The following is a 24,792-nucleotide window of genomic DNA, read 5'->3' as shown; positions in this document are numbered from 1 at the left end:
GGGGGGGAGAGAGAGAGTGAAAAAGAGGGGGGAGAGAGAGCGCAAAAGAGGGGGGAGGGAGAGAGCGCAAAAGAGAGGGGGAAGAGAGATCACAAAAGAGAGGGGGAGAGAGAGCTCAAAAGAGAGGGGGAAAGAGAGAGCTCAAAAGAGAGGTGGAGAGAGAGAGCGCAAAAGAAGGGGGGAGAGAGAGAGCGCAAAAGAGGGGGGAGAGAGAGCGCAAAAGAGGGAGGAGAGAGAGAGCTCAAAAGAGAGGGGGAAAGAAAGCGCAAAAGAGAGGGGGGAGAGAGAGCAAAAGAGAGGGGGAGGGAGAGAGCGCAAGGGGTTGCACCGCTGTACCCTGCAAATAAATGGCCCGTGTCAATGGGCTTTAAGACTAGTAATCATAATAATCAACAAAATAAAATGATAATAAATAATTAATACAAAAAGTTATAATAGTAGATTTAAGAGCTTGAGTATTAAGACTACATTAATGACAATATATGTCAATTTAAATGCAAAAAAATAATCTGTTTATTTTTGTTTTTCTACAAGATCTGTGTGTGTGCAGTAAAGTCATCAAGGGAAGAGAATGTTGAAATGAGTTATTTCTAGCAAATTTCCATGACCTTGATTTGTTTTTTTTGGGCTGCATTCCTGATGCGTAATTTAAGGGAAGGATTTGGCAGGCTATTTTGTTTCAAATGCTTATATACTTGTACTGCTGTTCTTTTCACTCAGTAGGAAAGCAACAGATACAAATTCAGTCTTCAATTAGAAAATTAATAGACAAAGCAATATATTGATGATGGCTTATTTACGGGCTGTGTCTGTGCTAGTCCTTTTGTCTATATTAGTACAAGCCTTTGCCCAAATTAAAAAGCCAACTATGGGAGGCTGGTTTGAAGCAAAGGAGGATGATCAACATGTCCAGAATGCCCTACAGTTTGCGACAGAAGAGTACAACAAAGCAAATAACGGTGACTACATCCTAAGAGTCCACCAGACCATCAAACTAAAGAAGAAGGTCAGTATGAAATTTACATTATTGATAAGAAAACAGATATTTTTAAATTAGTTTATTAAATAGCTGCAATTGTTGACTGACAAAAAATGCTTTCAAAGTCCCCTATAGGTACAGAAAGCTTTGTACCTGTTCAAAAAATACATTATTGTTGCCACCCATTTTAATCTGCAAATTGGTAATACTCCATCATAAAATGGATGATATGTTGAGGATAAATATATTCTATATTGTATGTATAGACACAACAAGAATTGTATATCCACATTTTTGTATTTTAATAGCCAATACGTTTCTTGGTTGATTAAAGATGTATCATAGGAATTTATTTGTAGTTATTAAATGTACAATAACCTATGTGAAAGTGATAAAAAAAAAATAATACAAATCTATGAAGAAATATTCTTGTTTCCAGACAATACTTTGTTTATCTACATTTTCTGTATCTATTGTATAATCTAGATGCACATCAATGGTAAATTATACAAATTATCACTTATTTAAAATACTTTCTGGTTATGTGCAGGCATAGTCTAATTTATTTCTAACACATCTAGAAAATAAGCAAATAAAAATTGTAATCAATGTTCAGTTAAAATGACTGCTGTCTAAGTCTTGCTCTGTATTGCTCTTAAAATGCATTATTATTCCTTTATCAGATTAAATGTCTTTCACATAACCATACAATAGATATAATCAGACAACCTTAACAAAGCTGTGATTTGTGCGGCATGAGCTTTTTGTCCTTTGGATGGAAAGTGAACATAGCTAAGCTTATTGTTTGCAATTCATCAGCGTAACCGAATGAGATCCAGCAATGTAACTTCAGCTGTCTGAAGATGAGAACCATATGTATGGTAACTCCCTTGCAAAAAGCAAAGGAGAAGAGCAAAATAACATTTAACAAGAAATATAACACATTTGTTATGGAGACAAATTATAAATAGGGAAATATATAAGCACATATATATAAGGCCTAATTGTGCAACATTTTTACGCAGAAATAAAAGACTCAATTATCAATTATTCCTCTGGTTTCTGTTTTTATAAAATTTTATATTGTTGCTGTATTGACAAAATTCCTATACATGTATACATCAAAAGGCTTAGAAAGTTTAGGTGTTTAGTCCTAGTGGTCTTTTGAGTTTTATGTTTGAGTTAACTCTATTTGTGCCATAAGATTAGAATTATGAATATTTTTAAATAAGTATGTGCGGTTCAGGGATCTACTTATAAATCCATAAGTATACAATGGACTCTCTGTTAAGTTTACTTAACAAAAAACCCATATGTTGCTCTAATCATTTTAGATTTATGCTTTGATCTAGTAAAAGATGTGAATTACAATATTTAAATGGGTCTTTATAGAAACTTGACAATGATAAAAAAAAAGTTTAAATCTGTATAAAATACATTTTAATATTCCCCTTTTATTGTCCAACTTATCATTTATTAATTTATTTTTAATTAAAGATAAGTGCACTTAATACATTTCATATTGAACATTTTTTAAAACAAAATTTTAATCCCTCCCTCTAAATGGAAATATATAATTTTATCAATTTGCATGGTATAGACTGACCCATAATATTCATAGACACTGAGTAAGATAATAGCATTTCTAAGTAAGACTGATTTCAGTTGTCTTATTTAGAAATTAAAGTCAGTATGCATTTCGGATTATCAGATCTATCTACTGTATCTATCTATATCTATCTATCTATCTATCTATCTATCATCTATCTATTTTTCTGTCAGTCAACTTACCTAATTAATATTTGTTTTTTTAAAGGTGGTTTCTGGTATGATGTACTTAATGGAAGTAGATGTTATCACTACTGAATGCACAAATGAAGACTCAATTCCAGAAGTCTGTCCAAATGAGGAAAACACATCAAAGGTATGGATTTCTTTTTTCTTAAAGGGACATGAAACCCAAATAAATTCTGTCATGATTCAGATATAGAATACAATGTTAAACAACTTTCCAATTGACTTCTATTATTTAATTTGCTTCCTTCTCTTGTTATCCTTTGCTGAAAGCTTTATCTAGGAAAGCTCAGGAGCAGCAGAGAACCTAGGTTCTAGCTGTTGATTGGTAGCTGCATATATATATATATATATATATATATATATATATATATATATCGATTGTGATTAGCTCACCCATGAGTTCAGTTTGAAACCATTAGTGCATTGCGGCGACTTCAACAAATGATACCACAAGAATGAAACAAATTAGATAATAGAAGTAAATTAGAAAGTTGTTTAAAATTGTATTCTCTATCTGAATCATGAAAGAAAAAATTTGGGTTTCATGTCCCTTTAAATGTAAAATGAAATTTCTCATGATTCTTATTGTTGAATAAAATATAATAATGCTAATATTCCCAAACTTGGGCCTAGATTTGGAGTTTGGCGGTAGAAGGGCTGTTAACGCTCCGCAGGTTTTTTTCTGGCCGCACCATAAATTTAACTCTGGTATCGAGAGTTCAAACAAATGCTGCGTTAGGCTCCAAAAAAGGAGCGTAGAGCATTTTTACCGCAAATGCAACTCTCGATACCAGAGTTGCTTACGGACGCGGCCAGCCTCAAAAACGTGCTCGTGCACGATTCTCCCATAGGAAACAATGGGACTGTTTGAGCTGAAAAAAAAACCTAACACCTGCAAAAAAGCAGCGTTCAGCTCCTAACGCAGTCCCATTGTTTCCTATGGGGAAACACTTCCTACGTCTGCACCTAACACTCTAACATGTACCCCGAGTCTAAACACCCCTAACCTTACACTTATTAACCCCTATTCTGCCGCCCCCGCTATCGCTGACCCCTGCATATTTTTTTTAACCCCTAATCTGCCGCTCCGTAAACCGCCGCAACCTACGTTATCCCTATGTACCCCTAATCTGCTGCCCCTAACACCGCCGACCCCTATATTATATTTATTAACCCCTAATCTGCCCCCCTCAACGTCGCCGACACCTGCCTACACTTATTAACCCCTAATCTGCCGAGCGGACCTGAGCGCTACTATAATAAAGTTATTAACCCCTAATCCGCCTCACTAACCCTATCATAAATAGTATTAACCCCTAATCTGCCCTCCCTAACATCGCCGACACCTACCTTCAATTATTAACCCCTAATCTGCCGAGCGGACCTCACCGCTATTCTAATAAATGTATTAACCCCTAAAGCTAAGTCTAACCCTAACACTAACACCCCCCTAACTTAAATATAATTTACATCTAACGAAATAAATTAACTCTTATTAAATAACATATTCCTATTTAAAGCTAAATACTTACCTGTAAAATAAATCCTAATATAGCTACAATATAAATTATAATTATATTATAGCTATTTTAGGATTAATATTTATTTTACAGGCAACTTTGTAATTATTTTAACCATGTACAATAGCTATTAAATAGTTAAGAACTATTTAATAGTTACCTAGTTAAAATAATAACAAATTTACCTGTAAAATAAATCCTAACCTAAGATATAATTAAACCTAACACTACCCTATCAATACATTAATTAAATACACTACCTACAATTACCTACAATTAACCTAACACTACACTATCAATAAATTAATTAAACACAATTCCTACAAATAAATACAATTAAATAAACTAGCTAAAGTACAAAAAATAAAAAAGAACTAAGTTACAAAAAATAAAAAAATATTTACAAACATAAGAAAAATATTACAACAATTTTAAACTAATTACACCTACTCTAAGCCCCCTAATAAAATAACAAATCCCCCCAAAATAAAAAATTCCCTACCCTATTCTAAATTAAAAAAGTTACAAGCTCTTTTACCTTACCAGCCCTGAACAGGGCCCTTTGCGGGGCATGCCCCAAGAATTTCAGCTCTTTTGCCTGTAAAAAAAAACATACCATACCCCCCCCCAACATTACAACCCACCACCCACATACCCCTAATCTAACCCAAACCCCCCTTAAAGAAACCTAACACTAAGCCCCTGAAGATCTTCCTACCTTGTCTTCACCATCCAGGTATCACCGATCCGTCCTGGCTCCAACATCTTCATCCAACCCAAGCGGGGGTTGGCGATCCATCATCCGGTGGCTGAAGAGGTCCAGAAGAGGCTCCAAAGTCTTCCTCCTATCCGGCAAGAAGAGGACATCCGGACCGGCAAACATCTTCTCCAAGCGGCATCTTCGATCTTCTTCCATCCGGTGCGGAGCGGGTCCATCTTGAAGCAGGCGACGCGGATCCATCCTCTTCTTCCGTTGTCTCCCGACGAATGACGGTTCCTTTAAGGGACGTCATCCAAGATGGCGTCCCTCGAATTCCGATTGGCTGATAGGATTCTATCAGCCAATCGGAATTAAGGTAGGAATTTTCTGATTGGCTGATGGAATCAGCCAATCAGAATCAAGTTCAATCCGATTGGCTGATCCAATCAGCCAATCAGATTGAGCTTGCATTCTATTGGCTGATCGGAACATCTTGGATAACGTCCCTTAAAGGAACCGTCATTCGTCGGGAGACAACGGAAGAAGAGGATGGATCCGCGTCGCCTGCTTCAAGATGGACCCGCTCCGCACCGGATGGAAGAAGATCGAAGATGCCGCTTGGAGAAGATGTTTGCCGGTCCGGATGTCCTCTTCTTGCCGGATAGGAGGAAGACTTTGGAGCCTCTTCTGGACCTCTTCAGCCACCGGATGATGGATCGCCAACCCCCGCTTGGGTTGGATGAAGATGTTGGAGCCAGGACGGATCGGTGATACCTGGATGGTGAAGACAAAGTAGGAAGATCTTCAGGGGCTTAGTGTTAGGTTTCTTTAAGGGGGGTTTGGGTTAGATTAGGGGTATGTGGGTGGTGGGTTGTAATGTTGGGGGGGGGGTATGGTATGTTTTTTTTTACAGGCAAAAGAGCTGAAATTCTTGGGGCATGCCCCGCAAAGGGCCCTGTTCAGGGCTGGTAAGGTAAAAGAGCTTGTAACTTTTTTAATTTAGAATAGGGTAGGGAATTTTTTATTTTGGGGGGCTTTGTTATTTTATTAGGGGGCTTAGAGTAGGTGTAATTAGTTTAAAATTGTTGTAATATTTTTCTTATGTTTGTAAATATTTTTTTATTTTTTGTAACTTAGTTCTTTTTTATTTTTTGTACTTTAGCTAGTTTATTTAATTGTATTTATTTGTAGGAATTGTGTTTAATTAATTTATTGATAGTGTAGTGTTAGGTTAATTGTAGGTAATTGTAGGTAGTTTATTTAATTAATGTATTGATAGGGTAGTGTTAGGTTTAATTATATCTTAGGTTAGGATTTATTTTACAGGTAAATTTGTTATTATTTTAACTAGGTAACTATTAAATAGTTCTTAACTATTTAATAGCTATTGTACATGGTTAAAATAATTACAAAGTTGCCTGTAAAATAAATATTAATCCTAAAATAGCTATAATATAATTATAATTTATATTGTAGCTATATTAGGATTTATTTTACAGGTAAGTATTTAGCTTTAAATAGGAATAAGTTATTTAATAAGAGTTAATTTATTTCGTTAGATGTAAATTATATTTAAGTTAGGGGGGTGTTAGTGTTAGGGTTAGACTTAGCTTTAGGGGTTAATCCATTTATTATAGTAGCGATGAGCTCCGGTCGTCAGATTAGGGGTTAATAATTGAAGGTAGGTGTTGGCGATGTTAGGGAGGGCAGATTAGGGGTTAATACTATTTATGATAGGGTTAGTGAGGCGGGTTAGGGGTTAATAACTTTATTATAGTAGCGGTGCGGTCCGCTCGGCAGATTAGGGGTTAATAAGTGTAGGCAGGTGTCGGCGACGTTGAGGGGGGCAGATTAGGGGTTAATAAATATAATATAGGGTTTGGCGGTGTTAGGGGCAGCAGATTAGGGGTACATAGGGATAACGTAGGTGGTGGCGCTTTGCGGTCGGAAGATTAGGGGTTAATTATTTTAAGTAGCTGGCGGCGACGTTGTGGGGGGCAGGTTAGGGGTTAATAAATGTAATACAGGGGTCGGCGGGGTTAGGGGCAGCAGATTAGGGGTACATAAGTATAACGTAGGTGGCGGTCGGCAGATTAGGGGTTAAAATATTTTAATCGAGTGGCGGCGATGTGGGGGGAGCTCGGTTTAGGGGTACATAGGTAGTTTATGGGTGTTAACTCCTGCTTTTTTCAGGCGGCTGGAGTTTTGTCGTTAGATTTCTAACGCTCACTTCAGAAACGACTCTAAATACCAGCGTTAGGAAGATCCCATTGAAAAGATAGGATATGCAAATGGCGTAGGGGGATCTGCGGTATGGAAAAGTCGCGGCTGAAAAGTGAGCGTTAGACCCTTTAATCACTGACTCCAAATACCAGCGGGCGGCCAAAACCAGCGTTAGGAGCCTCTAACGCTGGTTTTGACGGCTACCGCCGAACTCCAAATCTAGGCCTATGAATTTAAAAACTATGTATCCAAATTAATATAATCAAATGTAAAAAGGAGTGCATATTTTCAGCCTACATACGTACTGTACACACTGTGGGGCCAAATTATCAAGCTCCAGAAAGACCACTGCTCCATAACTTCGATAGGGCTGATTAACACCCCTGCAAGCGGCCGATTGGCTGGAATCTGTAGGGGGCGGCATTGCACAAGCAGTTCACAAGAACTGCTTGTGCAATGATAAATGCCGACAGTGTATACTGTCGGCTTTTATCGATGTGCGGCGGACATGATACGCTACATCATATCATGTCGCCTCGCACTTTCATAAATCGGCCCCTGTATCTTGAATAGTGTATTGTGATAATGTAACAAATATCCCAGAGATCTATATAACAATTCTTTATAGATTTAAACAGTCAACAGTGTGTGAAATATTTGATAACACAATAACAGTAAACGTGGATATTGTTTTGGGTGTCAACTAGACATTTAAAGGGATAGGAAAGTCAAAACTAATTGTATTATTCCGATCAAACGTAATTTTAAAAAAAACTTTTAAATTCACTCATATTTCCAAATTTACTTTGTTTTCTTTGTATCCTTTGTTTAAAACAAAATATATACATATTCTACACTAATGGGAGCTAACTGCTGATTAATAAATACAATAATTTGTCTTTTGTTGTTGGCTGACAAGATTTGTTAAGAAAGCTTGCAGCAATGCACTGCTGCTCCTTCAACAAAAGATACCAAGAGAATTAAGAACATTTGATAATATGAGTACATTGGAAGTACATGTTCTATCTGAATCATGAAAGAAAAAAAAATCTCTCATATCCCTTTAAAGCATTATAAAATTGAAATGTAGAGCATTTTACTAGTGCACTATTGCATGTATTTAACTATGTGTTTAACTTCTGTAAAAGGATTAAACATCAGCTCCAATGGAGAAATTCATTAATGGGAGATAGCTGACCACATCAGGTGGGCTACTGACAAGAGATACATTTGTGTAACCTCTAATCACCAGCTAGCTCCCAGTAGTGAAGGCTATGTACATATTCATTTTTAGAAAAGGATACCAAGATAAAAAAATATATTTAAAAACACAAAAGTGTTTTACAAAAAAAATAAATTGAAATAATTCAAGAATACAAGAGATATATGGCTTGCTTGAAGACTAATTAAGCTCATACTTAAGAGAGAATTATAGGCACCCCAGGAGACATTTGTTTTCAGCTACTTTGTTTTTTAAGAATTGTTACTTTTCAAAGATGACATATTTGAAGATTCAACTATTTTCAAACGTATGATTCTTCAATATTTGATTAAAACTTGTTACCCAAATAATGCAGAAACTTTATGTCATAAAAAGACAAATAAGAAATAAAATTAATGCACATACAAAATATATTTAAAGAAAGTACTATACTTTTTGCTTTAATAAGAAGTTATAACTAAGAGGCTCATTTATCAAGCTCCGAATGGAGCTTGAGGGCCCTGCAGACTCGCCAGAAACAGCAGTTATGAAGCAGCGGTATAAAGACTGCTGTCCGCCTGCTCTGTACGATCGGGTTGATTGACTCCTCCCTGCTGGCGGCCGATTGGCCGCGAGTCTGCAGGGGGCGGCGTTGCACCAGCAGCTCACAAGAGCTGCTGGTGCAATGCTGAATATGGAGAGCGTATTGCTCTCCGCATTCAGCGTTGTCTGTCGGACCTGATCCGCACTGTCAGATCAGGTCTGACAAACATTTGATAAATAGGCCTCATAATGTTTTGTACCAGCAGTATAGTAATTGCGTAAATAGGCAGTAAAGACTTTGATATTGTAAAATATCAGTGTTGTATTATCTTTAGGAAAAATATTTATTTATTTTTCCTGCATTTCCTGTAAGTAGAGTCTAAAAAACTATGGGCCAGATTTGGAGTGCAAACATTTGAGCGCAAGCGATAAGGGATCTATCGGGGAATTTGCTCTCCTTGGTCTTACCACTACAAGTTGAAAGTAAACGCAAATGCTTGAGCACAATCACAATTTACGATATAATGATTCAACAAAGCTCTGGTCAACTGTTTTGCGACACAGGTCAAGGGCTTTAACATTGATATACATACATATACATGTCTAAAAATGTATATGTGTGTATATATATATATATATATATATATATATATATACATACATATATACAGCAGAGGTGTGTGCACTACAGCGCACAGGTACACAAAATGGCAAGGCAATGAAAAATGAGACCTTACTTCAGGAGTAGGTGTATCGTCTTTCCACGACAAAAAAACAACCGTCAGTCCCAATGGTCTCCTCCAACCCACAGGAACGTATAGGCAGTGGTATGAATAAAGAAAAAAATGAACTCCAAAGAAAGGTGCAGTCAGTTTTTGTGAAAGAATATCATGTACAGCCTTAATGTTAAAGGTAAAACATTTATTGATATGCATTTAAAAGAACAACTCATGGAGTAGCGGTAAAGCTGATGACATAATCTGACACATTTCGCACAAATCTCATGCTTTCTCAAACATAGATTGGGACAGGTGTTTCCTACCTTAAGTAGCCACAACAATCTGTCTCCAATCGTGACGTATATTTTTTAGGGTGTTAATGCAATCCAGACGGCCCATACAGAGCCTATAGATATAGATTAACTATTTCATCTATTCTGGTGTGCACAAACATCAGAAAGATTTTAGCGACACAGTACAAAGAATGTAAATAAGACATAAGTAAAACAAGAACATACATTAAAAAACAACTAATGTACATCAATCCAAGTAATCACGTTGTTATGTAACATTTGCATTACATCAATAACAGCGCTAATTTATATTTGTTACTTATGTTTTCAAATGGAGCTATAATATAATGAATAATGTTTGAGTTAGAATGAATATTTGGAAAAGATACATTGTTAGGAATGCGACACATTGTTGGGTATATATTTAATTTAAACATTTACAATGAACAGCCCCTACACAGCGTATACATATACCACCTCCTACTATTGGCAGGGTCGGCTCCAGAACTAATGAAATGGGGGGGGGGGGGCATTTTTTTTCACGAGGGGGCACGCATTTACATAGCATGTAATAGAGTCAAAATAAGAGGAGACATACACATTCTGCAGGAAAGTGTAGCTTCTGGCTGGCTTATCCCGCACTATTAACATTTGGAGAATATGTGCTAAATCACTAGGTAAAATAATGAAGTCTAAATCCTATGCAGTGCACTAAAACAGAGCCATTAAACTTGAGACCCCCAATGCAATAGCTCCTTAAAAACAATTCACCCCTTAATCACCATGATCCAAAACTCTTAAACTCATTCTCACAGTTCGGCAGCTAACTCCGCCCCCAGCATGCAGCATTACATAACAATTCATTATTTTATTTATTATTTTTAAAACGTATGATCATATCAATATTTTTGGAGGGGGCACAGTATTCCATTTGGGTGGGCATTGCCCCCCAATGCCCCCCCCTTGGAGCCGACCCTGACTATTGGGAGTAAAATCATCAAATATGTATACAATAATGAAATTCAATGTAGTGAAAATTGGTTAACCAGAAAATTATTTTTTAGATGTGGAAGAGGCTAATTCAACTTCAACAAACTTTGTCCACCATATTAAATATAGGGTTGTACACAATATGTTGTATACATCATAACCTGTGGAGTATGTGGCAAGCAGTACATAGGTTCTACCAGTCGTAACTTGAAGGATAGGATCCGTGAACACCTCACCTCCATTGACAGAGATTCGCCAAAAACTTGGCAAACAGTTTTTCTACCATAAGGAAAAGAAAAAAGCACTTTTCTTTCAGGCCACTGATTTTATCCCAGCCAATAAGAGAGGGGGAGATAGATATAGAGAACTTCTAGATAGAGAAGTTCAATGGATCTTTAAATTTGAAACAAAAGAACCCCATGGCATAAACTCTAGATGGGATACAGATCTGTATCATGGCCTCTAAATCTCCATCTTCTTCCTCTATTGCCTATACATAGGAGTACAAACAATAATAAATAAACCCATGTATTTAGATGCAATAATTTTAGGTTTATTAAAAGTTATTATCTATTGAATAAATGTTTGCAAATATATATATAGATCAAGTATATGGATTGAGTTTGGTATATGAATACGCTGAGTAGGGGCTGTTCGTTGTAAATGTTTAAATTAAGTATATACCCAACAATGTGTTGCATTCCCAACAATGTATCTTTTCCAAATATCCATTCAGATTCATGACATATAGTACCTTCTGAATGTACAGCTAAATATAAATACCAATATGACTTCTTGAAAGTATAGTTGAGTGGATTGTTTTTGCCTATATTCATGCATACCAAGTCAATGTAATTTTGGTTTCCTTTTTCATTTTACACTTCAATCCATTTAAATTGTTACAAATATGAATTAGCGCTGTTATTGATGTAATGCAAATGTCACATAACAATCTCCTAGATTACGAGTTTGGCGTTAGCCTTAAAAAGCAGCGTTGAGAGGTCCCAACGCTGCTTTTTTCCTAACGCTGGTATTACGAGTCTGGCAGGTACAGGCTCACCGCTCACTTTTCTTCCGCGACTCAAGGCTACCGCAAATCCCCTTACGTCAATTGCGTATCCTATCTTTTTAATTTGCCTAATGCTGGTATTAAGAGTCTTGGAAGAAGTGAGCGGTAGACCCTCTCCTGTCAAGACTTCTACCGCATTTAAAAGTCAGTAGTTAAGAGTTTTATGGGCTAACGCCGGAACATAAAACTCTTAACTAAAGTGCTAAAAAGTACACTCATAAACTACCTATTAACCCCTAAACTGAGGCCCCCCCACATCAGAAACACTTACATAAATATATTAACCGATATGTGAAAAATGAGGTGTGGTAGCCAAGCGCTAAGATAATCCCTTAAGCTGAATACAAATGAAGGGTCTAACCAACCCCCAAGGGAAAGAACAGGTAGTGAAGGAATATGTACAGCGCCAATAAAGGCTAAGGGATAAATATAAACACTAAAAAACTAAAAAACGAAATATATACCTGCTAAGGCTGAAAAAGGATTTATTACAATTAAATAGTATTGGTACCAATAGATAAAATGAGTAAAAACAGTTAATAAAAACAATGGTAAGGTAGAGTGATGTGCTAATACACTCACAAAGTGCAAATGGCAATTGGGTCCAAGGGTTGGAAAACTAAAATGGTGAAATCCACGTGTGGGTGTGGACACACAAATAAACAAAATGTGTATGCAACATAAATATGTATACAACTTAAATGTGCAACATAATAGTGCAAATGTTTTACAACATGAGTGAGAGTAATTTTGATCACTGTGTGTATAATAAAAAGAAAAATCGATTCACATCAAAAATTCACAAAAAATCACAATAAAATATATTGAAAAGTCCTGATGACACTGCAGTGCAAAAAAATGAATCACAGGTGAGTTAATGCCATTGAGTGGCAAATGTGGAAGAAGGGTGGTTTGACACAAGGCAAAGAAAGGAAATCCAGTGAAAAAACAAAAATAAAAATCAAAAAACAAAAAACAAAACACAAAAGTCAAAAACAAAAATGATGTTCAACAAAAGATCAAAAAAGAACAAAAGGAGTGTTGTAATCCAAATAACAGTAAATTAAAAGGCAATCATGTGAAGGAACCTTGAATCCTGAGGGGAAGGGTTCCCAGGCAAATCCTAACAACGGTCAGCTCTTTGTCCAATGTCCTAGAGATGTCCCTGTAAAAAAAGGTATATATTTCGTTTTTTAGTTTTTTAATATTTATCCCTTAGCCTTTATTGGCGCTGTACATATTCCTTCACTACCTATAAATATATTAACCCCTAATCTGCCGAACGGACATCGCCGTCACTGTAATAAATATATTAACCCCTAAACAGCCGCACTCCCGCCTCGCAAACACTAGTTACATTTTATTAACCCCTAATCTGCCGTCCCTTACATTGGCGACACCTACTTACATTTATTAACCCCTAATATGCCACCCCCAACGTCGCCGCTACTATATTAAAGGTATTAACCCCTAAACCTAAGTCTAAACCTAACCCCCCCTAACTTAAATATAATTTAAATTAAACGAAATAAAATTACTACAATTAAATAAATTAATCCTATTTAAAACTAAATACTTACCTATAAAATAAACCCTAAGCTAGCTACAATATAACTAATAGTTACATTGTAGCTAGCTTAGGATTTATATTTATTTCACAGGCAACTTTGTATTTATTTTAACTAGGTAGAATAGTTATTAAATAGTTATTAACTATTTAATAACTACCTAGCTAAAATAAGTACAAAATTACCTGTAAAATAAATCCTAACCTAAATTACAATTACACCTAACACTACACTATCATTAAATAAATTTCCTAAACTACCTACAATTAAATACAATTAAATTAAATAAACAAAATTACAGAACCCCCCCCCCCCACTAAATTACAGGGAAAAAAAAGAATTACAAGAATTTTAAACTAATTACACCTAATCTAATCCCCCTAATAAAATAAAAAATCCCCCCAAAATAATAAAATTCCCTACCCTATACTAAATTATAAATAGCCCTTAAAAGGGCCTTTTGCAGGGCATTGCCCCAAAGTAATCAGCTCTTTCACCTGTAAAAAAAATACAATACCCCCCCAATATTAAAACCCACCACCCACACACCCAACCCTACTCTAAAACCCACCCAATCCCCCCTTAAAAAAACCTAACACTACCCCCCTGAAGATCTCCCTACCTTGAGCCGTCTTCACCCAGCCGGGCACAAGTGGACATCCAGAGGGGCAGAAGTCTTCATCCGATCCGGGCAGAAGAGGTCCTCCAAGCGGCAGAAGTCTTCATCCAAGCGGCATCTTCTATCTTCATCCATCCAAGCTGAGCGGGTCCATCTTCAAGCCAGCTGACGCAGAGCCATCTTCTTCAAATGACGTCCTGACACTGAATGAAAGTTCCTTTAACATGCAGGGACTTCCCTGGAAAAGACGATGTCTGGGTGGCAGCATATATTACTCCAAAATGTATATATATCTCTCTGCATTAATGGGGCCTTCACAGATGTGCAAGTTACACATGCCATGGTCACTGACACCCCCACACACCCATACCATGACAGACGCTGGCTTTTGGACTTGACGCTGATAACAGCTTGGATGGTCCTTTTCCTCTTTGGCCCGGAAAACATGATCGCTGTTTTTTCCAAAAACTATTTGAAATGTTGACTCGTAGGACTACAAAACACAATTCCACCGTACTACTATCCATCTCAGATGAGACCGAGTCCAGAGAAGTCGGTGGCGCTTCTGGACAGTGTTGATGAATGGCTTCTGCTTTGCATCGTACAGTCTTCACTTGCATCTGTGGATGCGGCAGCAAATGGTGTTGACTGACAAAGTTTTACAAAAGTATTTCCGACCCCATGTCAGGATATCTATTACAGACTCATGGAGGTTTTTGACAGTGACATCTGAGGGATCGAAGATCACGCACATTCAGAAGTGGTTTTCGGCCTTGCCCTTTACACACAGAGATTTGACAGGATTCCTTGAATCTTTTAATTATATTATGCACTGTAGAAGGTAAAATGTCAAAAATCCTACCGATTTGTCTTTGGGGAATGTTGTTCTCAAAGTGTTGGATCATACGCTGATGCATCTGTTGGCAGATTGGCGAGCCTCAACCCATCTTTGCTCTTGAAGGATTAGGACTTTTTTGGAGGCTCCTTATATACTATGATAACACGATTGCCTCACCTGTTTCACATCCACTTCTTATTTCAACTTGTCACATGGCTATTAGTCCTAAATTGACTCTGTCCCAACTTTTTTGGAATGTGTTGCAGTCATCCGATTTGAAATGAGTGTATAAAAATACATAAAATTCACAAAGTAAAACATCAATAATGTTTTAATAATGTGTTTTCAATATAGTACAGTGTGAATTGAATCTTCAAATGACTCTTTTTCTTTGTTTTTTGCATTTTCCATACTACTCCAACTTTTTCAGAATTGGGGTTGCTATATATATATATATATATATATATATATATATATCCGCAAAAATACCTGACTCTGCCATTGCCATACATGGGTATTCATGCCATAGAATTGACAGAGCAAAAAGAGGAGGCGGCATTGTAATTTATGTTGACAATTCCGTAAAGTTACAAAATCTAGCTCTCCTGCCCCCTTTGATTTCCTTTCTGGCACAATTGAGATCCCGTGCAGTAAATCAATCATTGTTGCAGGAATCTACCGTCCACCTAGCTCCCCGTGCATTCCCTTTCTGACATAGCCCATCTCCTTAGTGAAACCATAGCTCAAACCCCAAAAAGTGAAATTTTGGTCTTTGGAGATTTTAATATTGATTGGCTGAATCCTAAAAACAATAGTTATTGCTCACCATTTAAGACTTTGCAGCAATTAATCTCCTCCCCAACTCACATAAACATTAAAAGCCATAACCACACCCTCCTCGATTGGATTCTCTCCACTTCCCCTGACCGAATCCAGGAGGCAGGTGTTCTCCATAACAGTTTCATTAACCACTGCTTAGTATACTGTGTGCACAAAATAAGGGCTACTAAATCCTCTCCCAAGGTTAAAATCACCAGGTCCTTCAAAAAATTTAATCTTCAATCATTTCTAAATGACATCAAGAACCTCCCCTGGCACAGATTAAACCTAATTTCAGATTTAGACTCTGCAGTTGAATTCCTTCAGTCCAAACTCCTACAAGTTTGGAATTTGCATGCCCCGCTGCGTAAGGTGAGAGTAAAAGGAGCGCATATGAATTGGATCACAGCTGACCTCATTCAAATGTACCAATTTCGGGATTCATTGTGGTCAAAGTTCAAGCATACTGGCTCTATGAACGATCACTGTGTATATAGAAAATTGCGAAATATATGCACTAAACAAACAAAATTGGCCAAGGCTCAATATTTCTGTGAAAATCTGAAAAATAACATATCAAACCCTAGAAAGTTTTGGAAAGTCATAAATAACTTACACACTCCCCCAATCCACTCCCAACCCTCCACTGTCAAAGTGGATAACCAAACCCTGCAAATTCCCTTAGAAGTAGCAAATGCCTTTAACAATTATTTTGTCGTATGCTCCACCACCCTGATTGCCAAACTAATAAATGACACACATCCTGAAACTACAAATGTGGATCAGGCCCCACTAAATCTACAAAGACCAAATATAGATAAGTTAAATTTTAGACCTGTACCCATCAATGTCGTTAAGAAACACCTTAATAATCTAAAAATGAAAAACCAGTCTGGACCTGAGCAAATCCCAGCAATGCTGTTGAAGCTCAGCACGTCAGCAATTGTTAAACCCTAATTAACGAATCCTTGGTGTCTGGATACATACCCAAACTTTGGAAGACTGCAAGAGTAGTGCCTTTCCATAAAAGTGGTGAGTTAACCATGGTTACTAACTATCGCCCAATATCATTGCTCCCAGTATTGTCAAAAATCTTAGAAAAATGCGTCCATACGCAACTATGTGAGTATTACCAACAATCTAGCTATATGACCCCTGTTCAATCGGGTTTTTGCCCGAATCACTCCACTACAACTGCCCTCCTAAAAGTTTGCAACAACATCCAAACTGGCATGGAACAAGGAGACCTAACTGGAGCTATTTTTCTTGATTTTGCAAAGGCCTTTGACACAGTAGACCACAACATACTACTGCTCCAACTAAAAAACTCAGGTATTGGTGATCGTGCGCTAACCTGGTTTCGATCATATGTATCGGATCAATCACAGTATGTCTCCATTTCTGACAGTGACTCCCTCCCTCTCCCAGTCACGTGTGGTGTTCCCCAAGGTTCCATTTTCAGCCCCCTACTATTCACATTATTTATAAATGATCTGCCAAATGTCTGCAAATCCTCAACTGTACACATGTACGCAGATGACACGGTAATCTATGCAAACAAACCCGATCTGCCGTAGCTTGAGGCAGTGCTCCAAGACCAGTTCACAGAGGTAGAAAAGTGGATCTCAAAAAACAAACTCTTCCTAAACACTTACAAAACTGTTACAATTATCTTTGGAATGGTACCTAAATTATGCAAACTACAAAAGTCCCATCTACGCATTAAAACAAAATCAAATGGCACACTGACCGCAGTCCACTCTTTCAAAAACTTGGGTATGTTGTTAGACCCCAATCTATCTTTTGGCCTCCACATAGAAAAGCATCTAAACTCTATCCAAAACTAGGTGCCCTGTACAGAAACAAATCCTGCCTCAGCCCTAGAGTAAAGGAAAAGATTGTGCAGCAAATGCTGATACCAATCATCGATTATGGAGATGTAGTATATGCACCTGCACCGCAAACTCACCTTAATAAACTTAATACACTGTATAACTCATTCTGGTGCTTTGTGCTACAAGGTAACTACAGGACCCACCATTGTGACATGCTAAAAGAACTAAACTGGCTGTCACTGGAATCCAGACGCACCCTCCATCTTTCCTGCCTTGTGTTTAAGAGCATTTCTAGGAAGATCCCACCCTACCTGAGTAGAATGCTCTCCCCGGCTGTTCCCACCTCCCATAACCTCCGATCCAGTAGCAGTACATTATTTAGTCTGCCTCCATACAAAAAGAAAGCAGCTCGATCCTCCTTTTCCTACAGAGCACCACAATTATGGAACGACTTCCCGCACACTTTAAAACCTTCCCCAAGTCTAAAATCATTTAAGAGATCCCTCTCTGCATATCTCAAAACAGAATGCATCTGTCATGGTTGATTTTATATTTCCTACCTGTTCTATGTTAAATTCTGCATATGTTATGCATTAATATTGTTTTTGTATTATTGTATCCTATTGTATCAATGCAATGTTTTGTGGACCCAGGACATACTTGAAAACGAGAGAAATCCCAATGTATCCTTCATGGTAAAATATTTTATAAATAAATTATATATATATATATATATATATATATATATATATAAAATGTGTCATAAATAATATTTATGCAATATTCATTTTAAAAAAAGTGTTATACTGTGTATTTATATTTCACATTCCAATGTTCTGCACATAGCAGAATATGTTCTATGTATTTTTAAATAGATATTTTTATTTATATATATATATATATAAAATCATGTATATATATATATATATATATATATATATATATATATATATATATATATATATATATATATATATATATATATATATATATATATATAGGTAGAGATATATATTGTACCAAAATACAATCACTTATATATAGAAATATGTATTTTTAAATAAATAGAACATATTCTGCTATGTGAAGGACATCGGGATGTTAAATATTCATATTTTCATGTTGGGTTAGCACACATAAGAATATGCGATTGAGTTAGTTTTCTTTAAAAAAAAAATTCCCATTGACTTCTATGCGCGCATAGGTTTAGCACAAGGGTGATAAACTTTAACTTTCAACTAATAATACCAGCACAACCTGACGCACACAAAAAGTTTACTTCTAGTGAAATTAGCGCTATAGCGGAAGTGTAAAATACCGCTACAGTTGTAATCTGGCTCTGTATGTTTTGCGTTTTTTTTTATTTTGTTAGATGTAAAATTGTATGTAAACTGTCATATTGAGTTGTTATTGCTCTCTGAAATCAACATTTTGTGTAGTTTTTATAAGTATCACTTCATTATTAAAACACTTTACTCATTTTGTGCATGATGTGTAAGAATGTGCAAAATGAAAAAAAAAAATAGAAAGAAATCTCTATTCTTTGCTTACAAAATATATGGATAGAATTCTAAATGTTACTGTGGAAGGTGAATTGAAAACTCACTTATGTGTTTCTTTTATACAGATTAAACGATGCACATTCCAAGTTCTGTGGGTCCCTTGGAAGAACATCATTGAATTGCAAAAAAGTTATTGCCGTTAAAATGTTGTGAAGACTTAAATTAAAAAGAAAACATTCCATGTTACTTTTTGGAAAATAAAAAAGTCACAATCTATCTTCATTACAAAAGCAATTACTTTGCCTTGAACTTCAGAAAACTTTAAGAAATGCACTCATTTTATGGTATTATGTATCAGACTGAATCATGTTTCATTTAACTATTTCTGACTGGTCAAAAGTGTAGATGAGACATAAATGCGTGAATATTATAAACAGTTCTTGCAAAGTTATATAGGCTGTTTAAGCATCCAACTGTGAAACATGTTGAAACCTCATAGATGAAGGAATTTAGTGCCTGTAATGCCAATTCAGCCTTTCAGCTTTCAAGGGTGGCACATTTGAGTAAATATAATTAATCATAATAACAGCTATCATTTAACAGCTGTTAATCCTCAATTACGCCAGAGTTCTGTGTATCTGAATGCACTTGTGTACAAGAGTGCAATATAAATAATATTTTTATATTATGACATATACTTTTAAAGAGCCAATACCTATGATATGAAATAAATGGAGAAAGAAATATCAACTATGTTGTACTATGAATATATTTATAAGATTTAACCAAAGATAGATTATAAAACATCAATAAGAGATTGTTGATGTATTGCTAAACATAGTAACGCAAATAATAAAACCTGTTGTTGTTTGAGCAATTAATTACTTAGAGCCTTGCTGATATTTGGCCTGCAGTCTGATTTGAATAACATTGGTTTGATATAGAATAGCAACAATTTCTAAACTGTAGATTATGTTTGTTTCATATGATTACAATTATCTGTAGACATTATAGAAAATGTATATATTTTTAATTGTGCATAACACATTATGCCATTTTATAGTATCACAAAAAGATAACATTATGTGACAGCATATTGTATGAATGGTTATGGTTTAGCCAATTCTTTGATTTTCGAGATTACAGAATGAAGAATTAATGGCAAAATAATTTACTAAACAGATCCAGTTTATACCTGCAGAATAGATCATGATATTTTCTAATTCTTTTCATTTGCTATGTAATCGTTCTCTATATTGTAATAAAATATGCCTGTTTTCAAGCTTTGTCATTATTTATTATAAATTTAAATTGAAAATATCCTAATTTGGTATCTTTAATGTCAAATCATGCAGTAAGTAATATCATATATAACATTATTTTTATAGTAATATATAGAAGAAAAATAATATAAAAGGAAAACAAATTCCATCAAACATAATGGATCTGTACAAAAAACATTTTTTATGAGCAAATGGCTTTACATTTCATGTGATACATTACAAACTGAGAAATAATACAAATTCTATAGTTTTAAAGTATATACATATAAGATAGATTGCTTGACAAAGCATGGAAGTCATGCATTACTATTTTTACACAGTATTGGCACTTAAAAGGTATGAACATGCCTTAAAATGATCATCAATGATAGAGGGTAATTGAAATAAAATGTTAAACCAAGAACATTGTATCTGAGAGACCTCGATTGTGCTTCTAGCAATGAAGTTGCACTGCATCTAACTGCCTAACATGAGCCCCCCACTGCATAAAACCTCTACGCACAACCATCCCGGGGACTTAACCTCCTAACTGCCTGAACTCCACATAATCCAACCACTAACCATAACACCCCATGACACTCTTTGGATCCCTATTGCATCTAACCCTCCTAATCATGAGACCATAATTAACTTATTAAAGGGATGGTAAAGTAAAAATTAAACTCATGATTTAGATAGAACATGCAATTAAAAAAAAAAATCCATTTTACTTCTATTATATAATTTGCTGTTGTACATAGTTCTCTTGGTATCCTTAGTTCAAAAGCATACCTAGGCAAGTTCAGTAGCAGCAATGAGCTGCTTGGAGCTAGCTGCTGATGGCACACATGTATGCCTTTTGTTATTGGTTAACTGAATGTGTTAAGCTAGCTCCCCGTGGTGCATTTGTGTTCCTTCAATAGATGATGCAAAGAGAATTAAGCAAATTTACACCACATAGAAGAACAGCCCAAGCACATTGACAAGCCTCAGCTGTAATAAGCTTGGACATTTTATATTGATAATTTTATTTTTCAAATAAAAAAAAAAGGGTTAAGTAGTCAAGCTGTCAGAGCTAACACTTTCGGACTGACCTTGTTAATGAAACTGACCTTGTTAATGAAACTGACCTTGTTAATGAAAAATGGGGACTTGAGGAAGTATTCAATAATTAAGACTTAAGAAAGAAAACTGGGTATGGGTGTACCTAGGTACACACAAGCCCAAAAGGGGGCGCTTCCCAATACTAGATCTACAAACAATAAAAACTATAAATAAAAATTGAAATATAAAATATATTTTATAGTAGTGTATATATAAAAACCATACACCAGCAGAACACAAAAGTCCAATGTAATCCAAAAGGCGGCAGCACTCTGTCAGAGGACGGTCAAATCCTGGTGTGTGATGATCTAAAGAAAAAAAGAAGAACAGAGGCGCCATCATGGCCTAGTACCACCGACACAGTATGATAAAGTTGCAAGATGTCAAATAATACTCACAAAGGTGAAGCACCCAATGGTGCTAATGGGGCAGACTGGAACTTTGCAGTGGTCCAGCTCACTGTATAGAACCAGTAATTGTCTCCGGTCAGAAATCCCTTGGGGAAGCCTTCTTAATACCTGCTTTTTCCTGATACGGACAGTCAATGCCTTTCCCTTTAGGAGAGTTTCAACACAGAGTTCTAGGGTCAAGAAGTGCAAAAATGTCTGCCCTAATGAATTACAGCTTGGCACTTTTCCATTGCAATGTCTCTTTTACCCCTTAACCCAAAATGACTTATATATGTCAAGTGGTACAAAGCCCATAGTATACATATGTAGGGCAGACATTTTTGCACTTCTCGACCCTAGAACTCTGTGTTGAAACTCTCCTAAAGGGAAAGGCATTGACGGTCCATATCAGGAAAAAGCAGGTGTTAAGAAGGCTTCCCCAAGGGATTTCTGACCGGACACCATAGCTGGTTCTATACAGTGAGCTGGACCACTGCGAAGTTCCAGTCTGCCCCATTAGCACCATTGGGTGCTTCACCTTTGTGAGTTTTATTTGACATCTTGCAACTTTATCATACTGTGTCAGTGGTACTAGGCAATAATAAAGACTTCAATGAAGAATGAAAAAACAATTTCTCTAAGATAGACCTTTATTCATATCACATTGAAATCTGAACATAATGAAGTGGTTCACAACTTTGAAAATCCTAGAGCACTGCTCTTAATTCCAAAAATAAAGAAGGGACATCTCAGAAGCTATTAGATAAATCCAGAATGTACCCACTTGCTTGAGACCACTATCTAATTAAATCAAGAAGGATTAAAAAAACTCTGTCACTGAGATAATTTGCTTTCTATCAACCACCAGTCAACAGTACCTTATTTGATGGAACAGATTCATATTCTCAAGAAGATTCATCAAACTTCCATTTCCATTCCATTGTTATAGAAAATAAAGTTGATAGAGCCTTCTGTGAGGCATTGCATAAAATACTGCACCCAAAGGAGCCACAGTATGACCTAGCATTCCCTCACAAACATTTGATGTTGATAGCTGCACAACTGTGTGACTTCTAGAATTATTTTGCAAATTCCATTCTTTGGACGGATAACTCAAGAAGGCCAAATGTATAGAATCATGGCCAGAAATATTTTTGCATGGATTCTATCTTAAAACCCACACAAAAAGATTGTATAGTAGCTTGCATGGTTTTTCTTTGTTTTCTAAGCCATTCCAATCCCTAAGTAATCTTTATTTTGAATTAGTGCCCCCAAATAAAACTCAGTGGTAAGCAATAGTAATAATATACATGCAGATCAGTATATCATTTTCAGTATAGATAGATATATAGATAGATGAACCTGCGCTAATAAACGGCTTACCTGCACTATGATTATACACATTCTGTACACATCTATGTATAGACTGACTGCCCCATCAGCACTTGCACCCTGGTGCCACTGCACCTACTGCACCAATGGTAATTCTGCCCCTAAATAGAACAGTGAAACACAGCTTAACACATGAAAAAAGCAACCTATAAGATACAGGTGTATAATAGTATTTAAAGGGAGTTTTTACAAGGATTTTCACAGACCTTCACAGCAGCAAAACATACATGGCCAAGTTCAAAATAACATGGCAGTATATTAACTTCTTAAGCCTGCAGGTTACTTTTGCTAGCGTACCCTGTTGACGTAGCAGCCACCTATAACTTTCTCCGTTATGCTGCAGTTCCGGCTGTCGGCTCTAACAGCTTAGACTGTAGCCAGATGGAGAAGGCATCTGCCTTCATATTGTAAGGGAGCACTGATCATATTCCCATTACTATATGAAGCAGATCACTGATCCCAAAAGGAACACTCTGTGTGCTAGAGGGGAGGTGGGAAGGTGAAGGGGACTCCTACACTACAGAAAGCCTTTATTGTATTAATAAATTAATAGAAAAATGAATAATCTATGTAAAAAATGTGTACTGGCAGACCGCTGCCATTACCTAAAATGGCAGAGACCATTAGGAGGAGGGAGGGTTAGAGAGCTGTTTGTGGGGGATCATGGATGTAAGAGGCTAAGGAGAGGGGATCCTGCACTGCAGGAAAAAAAAATCTTTAAAATGTCATACTGGCATATTGTCTACCAGTATTTAAGATGGAGGTGAGGGGTGGGGGCTGTGAGAACTGTTTGGGAGAGATCAGGTATGGATCAGGGGGGTGGGAGGGTAATACCTACATTATAATACTATTACCCTTACCAGCTATCTAACCCCTTCAGGTAGGAATCAGGGGTGGGAGGTGTCAGGTTGGAGGGTATGCTACAGCTAAAATTAACCTTACAAGCTACCTGATTAACTTATTCACTGCTGGGGATTTCATAAGTGTGACATGCAGCTGCAATTAGCAACCTTCTAAATACCAACAAACAATTGGCAAAGCCTTACATGTCTGCTATATCTGACCAAAGAGGATCCCAGAGAAGCTTTTACAATCATTTGTCATATCAATTGAGTAGTTGTGTGTAAAGAATTTCAGCGAGAACCCCAAAGTTTGTGAAAATTTAGCAGTGAAATGGTGACATGAAACATACCAAAATGGGCCTAGATAAATACATTAGGTTGTCTACTAAAATATATATATATATATAGTTTTGACAGCTAAATAAAAAAAACCTCTCACCTAGATTATGAGTTTTGCGCTAAACAGGGTGCGAAACTAACGCCAAAAAAGTTGCTTTTTTTCACTCCATTACGAGTTACTGCCATTACGAGTTACTGAAAAGCCTCCTTGTGTTGTGCATTATGATGATTTAAGCTCCATACCGCACA

General features: G+C 36.4%; 1 protein-coding gene across 1 annotated transcript; it reads left to right on the top strand.

The window, feature by feature from the left end:
- Positions 1-700: 700 nt before the first annotated feature.
- On the top strand, positions 701-20,497 carry LOC128657602 (cystatin). The gene is made up of 3 exons (XM_053711981.1): positions 701-1,006; positions 2,796-2,903; positions 19,341-20,497. Exons 1-3 carry the CDS (start codon positions 785-787, stop codon positions 19,416-19,418), a joined length of 408 nt encoding a protein of 135 aa, XP_053567956.1. The 5' UTR covers positions 701-784; the 3' UTR covers positions 19,419-20,497.
- The last annotated feature ends 4,295 nt before the right edge of the window (positions 20,498-24,792 follow it).

The sequence above is a fragment of the Bombina bombina genome, chromosome 4 (assembly GCF_027579735.1).
Source record: "Bombina bombina isolate aBomBom1 chromosome 4, aBomBom1.pri, whole genome shotgun sequence".
NCBI lineage: Eukaryota > Metazoa > Chordata > Amphibia > Anura > Bombinatoridae > Bombina > Bombina bombina.
The sequence above is the reverse complement of the archived record's forward strand: the minus strand, read 5'-3'. Positions and strand labels throughout refer to the sequence as shown.